Source organism: Cantharellus anzutake (assembly GCF_015039405.1).
Source record: "Cantharellus anzutake strain C23 chromosome Unknown EI90scaffold_13, whole genome shotgun sequence".
Lineage (NCBI taxonomy): Eukaryota > Fungi > Basidiomycota > Agaricomycetes > Cantharellales > Hydnaceae > Cantharellus > Cantharellus anzutake.
This window is the reverse complement of record NW_024066963.1, coordinates 288,478-299,830: the sequence shown is the minus strand read 5'-3', so window position 1 is coordinate 299,830 and position 11,353 is coordinate 288,478. Positions and strand designations below refer to the sequence as shown.

Genomic DNA, 11,353 nt, shown 5'->3' with positions numbered 1-11,353 from the left:
TACGCCCGGACCACCTCGACCCCGGACACGTCCCTGACAGTTTATCATCGAACGCCTCATTGTCAGCCATGTAGTCCTGCACCTCTGCAGGATCTTCAACACCTTCTGGTTCTTCTACAGGCTCCGAGTCCTGTAGGTCTTGCTTGTCAGACTCAACGGCTATGTTGTACATGCACGGTTTGGGCTTGTCGTGATTTGGGCAATCACGTTGATACCCTACTTTCCCGCATTTATAACAACGCGGTTTCCCATCCTTATCCAAGGATGGCATCAATTTCGTCATTGTAGACGATGTCGACTTTTCTGTTTTTGGAGCTGGCGAATAGCTCGCATGGAAGGTCAAGCGTTGCCTGCTCTTCTGAGTTGACGTGTTTCCCCTGAAGGTGTTTTTATACACTTTCTTGGCGGACGAGGAGTCAGCAGCCCTTTTGGGTGCTGCTGCAGTATTGGTGTTTTGTTTTTGCGTCGTTTTTGACATGGTTGGCACCTGCGAGTCATTACGATATGCAGAGATCGCCTTCATTGAATCGTATGCGTGGTCCAGGCGGAGCATAGCAGTCCACAACTCGTCTTTCGTTGTGTAGTCCACGGAAATTTTGTGGCGCATAACCATCTCCCAATGCATTTCGCCAGGGATGGCGTTCAAATGTTGCCTGGTCAGGAGGTGTGATCATCTCCTCAGCTGCACAATACAGCTGATTATAGAAGTGTTTGATTCCCTTCGTGGAATCGTATGAAAGCGTTTTGAACGCTTTCGTGGACGCTACTGCTGCAGACTTCTTGATGAAGGTGCAGATAAGGATCTCCAGTAGATCCCAGAATGGGGGAGTTACCCCGTTCTGCACTCCAATGTGTATATAGTGCATTAGGAGGTCTTGCACCTCACCTTCAATGGTGGTTGTCAAAGTGTGGATGTGAAACTTGTTATAAGCTTCACCCTTCCACCCACACGATGACATATAGGCTAGCCAGGAGTGCAGCCAGTTGTGGAATATCTTTGAGTTATTTTCTCCAGACCATTTGATGGTCGGAGTTAGTCCCTGCATCTTTTTGAGCAGTTCTGGATGGACATCTGCAGGCAGTGCAGGATCTGAACTTCTACACTTCGGCATGCAGATTCAAGAAGCTGAGCCATGAACTCAGATGGATCAGGCACTACTTGTGCTGCAGGTGCTGCATATGAACGCATGGTTGAGTCAAACAAACCGGGTCGTACAGACGAGTGGTTTGGAAAGTTGGATGAAGGCTCCCGTTTTATCTCGGTGCCAAATGGATCAAGGAATGGTGCGTTGGGCCAGGACGAGCCACCCTCGCCACCATCCCCACTTGGACGGCAGGGCCTTCTTCCTGAGTTAGACCTAACTTAGTCTACACACCTTCTGGAGCCGCAGGCGGTTGTGAGAAACAGTGGTAATTATCCAGCACCTGTCTGAGTGCTGTGCCATGGGACAGTCTATCGGGGTTTTCACCGTTTGCCCCACGACCCACGTTGTATACGAATGCCGCATCTGTATCCAGACAGGCGTTAAAGTCGAAAGTGGATTTGCTGAGACTACGCTCAGTGAAGATTGGTCTGACCTTGGCAGGCTGTCCGCCAATGTCATCTACACGATCCTGATGTAGATCGGGCATTTTTTCCATGTGTGATAATCATACGGAATACTGATGACTTCTGTGTCACCATCCTCCTCCTGTATCATGGCCTTCATTGGCACTGTTTTCTTTCTCCCATGGTCAGGAGGGAAATCATGCGTTTGAGTAGCGTCAACACATGGTATTTTCACCCCACCATTTGTGGGTTGCGATGACATAATGAATGGCGCAGGCACGAAGCCTGGCCTGAAATGGAGTGGAGAAGTTCCACTCTCCCCTGCAGTGGACAATCCAGCCAGTTGTCCTGGGTCGATCTCCCTACCTTTCCCCTTGGCATCAGTGGTTACTGGCGCCATTGACGGGGTAGGTGGCTTAGTTCCACTAAAGATGGGAACAAATCATCCGTCAGGTTCTTGTACCTTGACAGACAGGCATGAACTTGTCACCTCTGTGACGACAGCAGTGACAGTGGGGATCCCTTCAGGTACTGGGACCCCAATGATTGGTTGACCCATTTGATTAACGGGGACTACAGGGACCTCTTGGGGCACTTGCGCCTCAACAGCGGGTTTAATGATTGGTTGACCTGTTTGATTAACGGGGACTACAGGGACCTCTTGGGGCGCCTGCACCTCAACAGCAGGTTTTTTCATCTGCTCAGAGACGATGATAGGGTCCCCACCAGTTGATGGGTTCGCAGGAGGGTTGCAGGTGGGTTATCCACCATTGCTGCAGGTGGCTTTGGCTCGTTGCGTCGAGAGAGCACGAGGAGAATTTCGTTTAATTTCTCATTAAGTCTTTCTTTTTCTTCCACCTTAATGATGTTGCAATCTAAACGAGCGATGTTATCGCTATTCCCAGAGATTTGGGTATTCATGTTATGGACATCACCCCTCAAGTCAGCGATGTCGTCATCGACTTGGTCGAAACAATTTCTTAGTACTCGCACCGTTTCAGATGCAAGGGAGTGGGTTGGGGATGGAGGACGCAATGTACGCATTGGGACGTATGCCGTGAGAGTCTCAGCTGCAAGGGCTTCAGACGTTGTGACTTGGTCAACGTCCCTCATATAGGTGAGATGCATCTGAGATGCGTTGCTGGGCCCTTGCAGGCCCAGATCACCACCATCACTTGAGGTGGTGTCGTCTTCCACCCTATGGCCAGTGGAGGGGCCGGCTGTGTTGGCGGGAGCATTAGACGTGCTCCTGGTGTTGTATCTCCACGACATCAAGAAGATGTGTCGAGTTGTTTAACAAGTTCGTGTGAGAACTTGATCAAAGTTGCGCATTGTCAGGGGCCAACGACGCGTGCATTGCCAAATGGGGTTTCGGCACCGGTAATGTGGTGCTGAGAATGGAAAAGAAAATATAGCGTAAAAAAGTGAAAGGTTATCTTACTTGTTTTGGGGACGGTACATTCTGTTCCCCTGTTCGCCTCAGGCCTCAGTTGGTCTGTCTAAGTATATGCTTTGATGGGCTGTATATTAACGAAGTAAAGGCTGATCCACCTTTTACAGCTACCCCGAGGGTTTATATACAATCTAATGCATTCTCGGCACAAATAAATAGAGAAGCTTCCGCGATGCTAAATTAGCATCGCGACATAATTATTAGACAACACAACATCAACTGATGTTGTGGGCGGAATATAGACATGGGCTGGGGCCTCACACACCCACAAAGTTCCATGCTAAAGTCAAGCATGAACTGAAAGCTTGTAGGCGTTGGGTAGATCTTACCATGGCTCCTCCTATGGCCAATGTTGTGTTGACAGTCAAGGAGTTGCTTAAGCATGACTTGTACCATGCTGATGATTCAGAAGAAGACTTCGATTCTGAGTCGGACTCTGATGACTCCCACTATTCTTCCAATTCTGATTCTGATTCGGACTCCAATGGATCCTCTGACTCAGAAGAAGAATCAACCCCATCACATCGCAAAAGTTCAAAGTCCTCAAAGAAGAAACCTCACAAGGAATCCAGGTGTAGATCTTCAGAGGCGCAAGATGAAGTCAAGACAACTACAGTCACTAAGTCAGAATCCAAAGCTGAGACTAAGGACTCTGTTCTTCTGGCCACTGTAGAGGATTTGACAGACAGGCTTAGTCAGCTGACAATTGAGATGGCCAACTTAGCTGAGAAGTGTAGATATCCCCAAGTGTATACAGGATGATGCTTCATGTGCACTTCAGAGGGACATAGTTTTAGAGACTGCCCTGAGACCAAGGCTTTTATCACAGCCGGTGTACTTAGGTTTGACACAGTGACTAAAAGACTTGTCATGGCAGATGGTACCAATCTACCACACTCTACTTCCGGCAACGCCATAGCCCAACTGATCCATAAACAAGCCAGTATGTGGCCTACAGCAGCCAACCTTGAGTGGATGCATGAGTACGAACTTGCCAATCAAGAGTTTGCAACTCTTGATGAAGGAGAGTTTGAGGTCTATCCAGCTTATGCTTATCCTGCTGAACACAGAGAAAGTGAGAAGCCAAGAGCATCCAAAGCTAAGCCATATGATTGGCCTCCATCGCCAATGAGATGCACAATTCCTCCAGAAGAGCTGAACCCACCTAATCGCATGTACGTTGAGATACCTGCACCTCCAAAGATTTTGAAGTGGCCTCAACAAGTGGTAGAGGATGTTCCAATGTCTGATGGAGAAACTGCCCCCAAGGATAAGGGCAAGCAAAAAGCCAGGACTTCAACACCCCAAGTTCCTCATACTGGGGAGAAGTCCGTCAAGGCCAATGCACCTTGAAGCAAGGTGACTGTTAGATACGGCAGGTTTGGACGACTCCGGAATGGAATCAGAGACTTACTGTGGAAGGACCTCGGCCTCAGTGACTCAGGCGGAGCACTGTGCCATTGCTGGTTGTCCTGGGGGTCCCTAATTTCGGATCTAGCAGAGGGGAAGTCTCTTAGGGGGGAATCAAGTCGATTTCGAACTGAGGTTACAAGTTACTAGGTACATTGTATATAAGGAGGGGTCTGGAATCAAAAAGAACAAGGGTAGGATGAAAGGAGACAAAGGGAGCTAGAAAGAGGAGCGACACCGAGGGTCAAGGGTTTGACTCAATGGTGTTTCTCAATGGAGGAGTGAAGGGCCAGGCCCAAGGAGGAAGGAAGGAGGATGGGAGCCGGGAATGGCTAGCTGACTGAATAGAAAGGAAGCAGCAGCCCAAATAGGAATGAGGGAGAATAGCGGAATTGAATGGGACAATGCAATAGTTGCAAGGTCCGAAGTAAGTCCAGAAAGTCCGAACTCAGAAGTAAAACTCCAGAATATTGGCAAAGGTAAATAAATGGAATTGGCTAACCAATACAATGGGTATAAGTGGAGGTGGGGTCAAAGTTCGAGGTCGGAGCTAAGACCGGAGGTTCTGGAGATGGAGATGCAAACAGGATTCTGGAGTGGAGGTCCAGAGTTGGGAGCATAGGTGTTGCATGCTCATCTGGAAGGTGTCAAGGTTGAGGTCAAACCCGGAATGTTCCCGAGTCGGACTGAAAGTGGTGTCGGAGCCAGAGGTGGGATAACCTCTTGGGAGTCAGCAAGGAGAAGGTGATGGAAGGGAAGTGGGGCTCCGGAGTCAGTTTTGGAGTTCCAGGAGCCCAGAGTGGAGGTTGGGATTGTATGGATATGACAGTGACCTTTAAAGATATTCAAGTTCAAGATTTGCCCAAGGCCCCAATGAATAAGCAGAGCTTCAAGAAAGGTTGAACTCTGAGGACATCTTTGAGAAACTCATGTCTCAAGAAATCACCCTGCCCTTGGGCACGGTACTCAGTTCCTCATTCGAGTTGAACAAACATGTACAATCAGCCACTAAAGTGCAACATATTCCCTTGGCTAGGAAAGTTGAGACAGCTGCATTGAGTGTTGAACCAGAGAAACCCTACTCGGAAAGCACTGAAGTCTATGAGCCTGAGCACACTTTTGAAGTTGCTCTTCTCGAGCCTGATTACAAGCCTGATGACTCAGAAAGCATAGTATCCACAGTCATGGATGACAAGGCTGAAGACTTCTACCATCAACTGCTTGAAGCAGAGCATCTATGTGAGTACGGATACTTAAACCGACAATCCTATAGCCTAGCTAGGCATCCATCATACCTAGCAATGGTCACAGCAAAGATTCAAGGACACATTTTTGGTCGCCCATGCACAATGTTAATTGACACAGGGAGTGAACTAAACATCATGACCAGCGAACAAGCCTATGCCTTAGAACTTCCTGTTGACCCAACCAGAGCTATGTGGTCACTCAGAGGTGTTGCAGGTCATCAAGATCCCTTAGAAGGTCTTTGCAGGAATGTACCTGTAACTATCAGAGGTGTGGAAGTTCTGCACAACTTCTTTATTTGAGCACCTAAACAGTAAAGACATAATCCTAGGCCAACCCTGGCTGTATGGACATAGCACATATCGAATACATGCATGATGTGGGCATGACTATTCAGGTTTGGGGTGAGGGGGACCATGACAATGGCACCTCCATCTGAATCAAGTTACCCATCATGACTGCAAAGAGGAATGTCTATCCTATATCCACATTGCAAGCAGGAAATCGACTATGGGACCAGAAAACAGAGGGTAGCGCTCCAGCTCACTCCCCAAGAGCTAGGGGAGAAAGAGAAAGGGGGCTGAGAGGGGGGGAATTTTGGGGATATATATATAACTCTGGAAACTCTTGCTTATCTTCTTTCTGTGGTGGATTTCCCTAAAGGTCACAATAGCCCTTTACCAATCATGTGGCCACTCACAGTACCCAAGTACATGGACTTCAAAAAGTAGCGGGAGGGGGGGAAATCACCTATTCCGTTTCAATTGCTATGTACATATACCCATACAGCAAACATACAATTCGTGAAAAGAGTCCGAAATATATGGGTTTGGCTGAGCTAAGCCTCCACCAACAATGGCAGTAAGGTTTGGCTGCCATTGGCTTAGAATAAAATTCCAAACAACAAAAGAAATTGAAAAGGAAAAACACAAACTTCCTCATACCACTCCAAACACTGCATCAAACCTCCGTCCCTTTATTCCATCCGACTCTCCTTATCCATAGCTTTCTAACGATACCGATTTTGTGAGATTTGGTGGAGATTTGACTGAGAACGGGAATTCTCAGATGCAGTATACATATCTTCATTATCCATGCACAGGGAAACTTGGTCCAAATAAAATGCCATAATTCCTAGACTCCTCCAATGACTTCTTCAGCATTTATATCATTTGACTAGCCCATATTTTTATTGAGACTAGCTTGCATGTGAGCATCCAAACAGTTCATATCATCCCATGACTCCCATCATGCCTGACAATCAGAATATCTCCACAACCACTGAACCGATTAGGGTGAAATTCAACACTGAGTCTTTGGGCATTTTTTTGGATTTTATGAGCCCCAAGATCGTCCTCTTCCATCAACCTTTGACCTTGTTCCCATGGTCACAGTCAAGTGCATGGACTTCGCACATGAGGACATTTCAGGTTAAATTTCTCCACCAAATCTCAACCAATTCCTTCGCGGAAAGGCTCTTTCGGTTCGTACGAAAACCCTCTTTCTTCTTTCTTATTACTCCCTCCTACGATTCCTTTTTCCTAATAATGTACAAGGGTGGGAGCCCAATTTCGACATATTTGCTGTGTAAGGTTCCATGAAATTGAGCACACCCGTTATGCCCTCCTACAATGTACAAGCATGCCGAAGCGGCACCAGTCACTTTAGACATTCATACTGTTGAGCCAGGCACAAGCTCAAAGGCACTAGAGATGCCCCAATTTTTGAGGCAGATCACCTCAGCATTGACCACACCAGAGCAAAAACTAAAAGAGTTAAGGCAATGGCCTAGAATATGCTCTAATATCCCATGAGATGAAAGATCCCGCTGTGCTGAAAGCACTCAGAGACTCATGGTCGCCACTGACATTAGTATCAGTGATTGCATTGAAGCCATTGGCATCACCAAAGGATTTCATATCAACGAGGCTAAAAGCCTATCTAGACAGTTCATGCACAAAGTAATGGGTGCCCGATACAAGCCAGTTGGCAAGAAAGTCATTCCCATCTCTGCATATGATGCAGATGCAGTAGACCTGCATACACTCCCATTGAGACTGGGGACCTTTCACCATTACCTACTCACCCACCAGAGTTTGCAAGTAACAAGTTTACATCCAGACTCTCCGAGGAGAGGGTGGCTGCCATTATTTCACATATGGCTCCTCAATTCCTCACAAAGACAGAGGTTGACCTACTAGTGCACATCCTCTTGAAATATGAGAAGGCTATTGCTTTCACAGATGCTGAGTGTGGTACTTTCAACAAGAAATACTACCCAGATTATGTTATGCACACAATTGCTTATGAGCCCTGGCAGATCAAGCCACTTCAACTGCCTCAGGCAAGGACAGAAGAAATCATGTCAATGCTCAAGGAACAGATGGACGCGGGGAAATACGAGCCTTCCCAGTCATCATATAGAGCTAGATTCTTTGCTGTCGAGAAGAAGGACAGGTCTCTTCACATAGTACATGATCTACAACCGCTCAACGCAGTGTCTATCAGAGACTCTGCCCCATTACCCAGAATCGATGAAATGCTTGATTCTTTTGCTGGCACTGCCATATATGGCATCTTTGACCTGAAAAGCGGCTTTGATAGCTGTACTTTGGCCCCAGCATCGAGAGATCTCACTACATTTGGGGCTGGTCACATGGGATCCTTGCACCAGACTATGTTACCCCAAGGTTACACTTCCCCAATAGAGTTCCAACAAAGAACTACACACATGGTTGGGCCTATGATTCCCCGCAAGGCTGATGTCTTCATTGATGACTGTGCTCTCAAAGGCCCGAAAACCTATTATGAGTATGAGAGTCTACCAGAAAACCTGCAAATCCGACGCTTTGTATGGGAATATGCCCACAACCTTCAAGAATTGTTTGCCAGAATTCTTGAGAGTGGTGCAACAGTGTTGGGAACCAAAATGGTTCTTGCAACACCTTGCTTGTCCATGCTAGGAGCTGTAGTGTCCATAGACAGAATGCACATCTCGCATGAACTGAATGCCAAGATATCCAAATGGCCATCCTGTAGAAATCCCTCAGAAGTACGAGGATTTTCTGTTCAGCCTGGGGGTACTCCAATAAACCATTGCAATGACCTAGGTAGTTTGTAAATTACATAACATTACCAAAAATGGAAATATTGCTTACATAATTGGCAGATCTTTAGCTGAGATACTTTTCCATGTTCTAAATATTCTTCTGAAATTTTAGAATACATTTTCATTGTGCTATAAGGTCATGAGTTGACAAGTGAAAAACATTGCAACAGTTTATTGGAGAACTGTAGTACACTGCTGGATTAAGGATTTTGCCAAAATCGCCAAACCCCTCACACAGCTAACCAAGAAAATGGCACCCCACAAGTTCAAGTGGACACCAGAAGCTGAAGAGGCAATGGCTATCTTAAAGGATTTAGCTTAAATGCATCACCCATCTGATCGCTAGATTTCAGTTGGCTGCCCAAGTAATGCCAAAGAACCAGCGAGAGAGCAACTTAGGTTTAGTTGCCATCCAAGCCGACTCGTCCATTATTGGCATGGGCTGGGTTATTAATCAAACCTATGAAGATGGGGTATGTCCCATAGTCTTCAGCTCAATCACGTTCAATGCAGTGGAGAGCCGTCAGCCTAAGCTAGAGCTATATGGAGTTCTATGAGCCTTTAAGGCAGAGAAGCACCATTTATACAACATTCACTTTATGCTTCAAGTGGATGCTATTTCACTTATCCAAATGATAAATGCCCCTGATTTGCCAAATGCAGCAATGACCTGCTGGATAACTTACATTCTCTTATTCAGCTTTGACATTTCACATGTCCCTGCAACGAAGCACAAAGCCACTGATGGATTATCTCAGCACAGGAAGTCAGAAGATGACTCAGACCATAGTGATGGCAAAGTAGATGTTGACAAAGGGGTGAAGCTTGTTGTCATATCCATCCATGGCCATCGTCTTCCACTACCTCCGATCCCTCCAGACTACCTCTGCTCCTTCTTCACTAACCTCAGAGCTCCTGTATTCCGCAATCACCTCCACCTCCCTTGATGATCACCACCCCCTTTTTTCAATTATGCCTCCCTAAGTACGGAGCCCCGAAGGCTTCCGGACAGCTCCAACGTCTGCTAGCGCACTCCCGCCTCTGCTGGGCAATTCACTTGCTTGCCCTGCAAGTCCCCCTTCAGGCCTATCTGTCAGGGACGGCTCGAGGGAGGCAGAGGTAGCGGCCCGGACGGCGGCGGGGCGGTAAGACTGTATAGTGGACAGCCCTCACTTGGGCTTACGTCCCTGTGTGGCTTCTTAGGCTGAAGCGGGAAATGTATTGTTATTAGGGTGGGAAGCTAGACTAAACTAGGGTACTTGCCTGAAGCGGGAAATGAGAAGAAGGTTACTTCTTCGGTCCTGCTTCGGCTTAGTTTATATACATGTGTGAATGGGTCACATGGAAGTGCCACGTCACCTTCGGACGAAGCCGGGTTACTGCGGGTGGCTCCGCGGTCGATCCCGAGTGTTGGAGGAGAAGTACAAGTAGGAGTGCACGGCGCGTCCGGCGTGGCGGTGGCCCTACGGGGTGCTCAGCGTCAGGCGCGTCCGTGCTACAAGTGTAGGAAAGAGAGAGGTCGTCTGTATAAAGATAGAAAAAAGAGAAGAGGGAAAGAAGAGAGAATGAGAGGATGAGACGGAAGGAAAGGAGGTGGCAGCAGCGGTGGCGGCGGCGTGCCCTGACACTATCCCTCCTTTCCATTTCTGGGTTATCACCTGCCATTCCGCTAACCTGACTTGTTGGTAATATTCAATCAGCTAATGTTTAACTCTGTTAGCTCCGCTCCACTTGGTCCCACCATTCACAGGCCCACCCTTGCTGTAACTATATATACTTAACTTGTACATAGGTTACACTTCAGTGATAAAATCGACTAGAGTTGATCCCCCTTTAGTTCTTGTTGCCAGTAAGTAAATTAGGGCACGGATGTGTAACTTGGCACAGCGCTCCTGGCTTGAGTTGCTGAGGCTGAAGCTGTCAGGGCACACCTGCCTGACCTGGCCCCACCTCGCCTGGTGCCCCACCATCTGCTCCTCCCGACCTCCCCCCTCTTCCCCTTTTACTCTTCTCTTTCTTCTTTCCTCTCTTCTCTCTTCTCTTTCCTCTTTATTCTTTTCTTATCACACAGATGACTTCCTTTGTATCAATGTACCATTGACCCGGCTGCAGTGTAACGCACCCGGACCCGGACACACCGGATGACCTCCCGCATACTGGATGCTCCTAGGACCTCTTACGGAGGTACCCGGACGGATGCGGCTGTGTGCGTAGATGACGTGGCGCTTCCCACATGGCCTCAACCACATGTATATAAACACAGCCTAAGTGGGAACTGAGAAGCAACCTCCTTCTCACATTTCCCACTTTAGCCTGAGTGGCCAGGGACCCTCGTCTGCTTCAGGCCCGTTGTTACCGCGCGCCCACGTCATACCTACCAGACCCTCAGCCCTGGGCGATATACCCGGGCGCTCTCGACCCTGGGTCGGTCCCTGACAGCAGAAGAAGGTTTCAACCCCATTTCCCCCCACCTCCCCCGCCATGGTGACACAAGAACAGTATGACAACCTGCTGGCCCGGTTCCAGGAACTACAGGCCACTGTGGTAGCCCAAGCCCAGGGCCAGCCCATGCACGTGCCCAGACCAC

The 11,353-nt window shown here is 47.9% G+C and overlaps 1 protein-coding gene across 1 annotated transcript; it reads left to right on the top strand.

The window, feature by feature from the left end:
- Positions 1-3,332: 3,332 nt before the first annotated feature.
- EI90DRAFT_3120347 (uncharacterized protein) lies at positions 3,333-4,355 on the top strand (the record flags this gene model as incomplete). Its single annotated transcript, XM_039063304.1, has 2 exons — positions 3,333-3,696; positions 3,784-4,355. 2 exons carry the CDS (start codon positions 3,333-3,335, stop codon positions 4,353-4,355), a joined length of 936 nt encoding a protein of 311 aa, XP_038918547.1.
- Between the last annotated feature and the right edge of the window lie 6,998 nt (positions 4,356-11,353).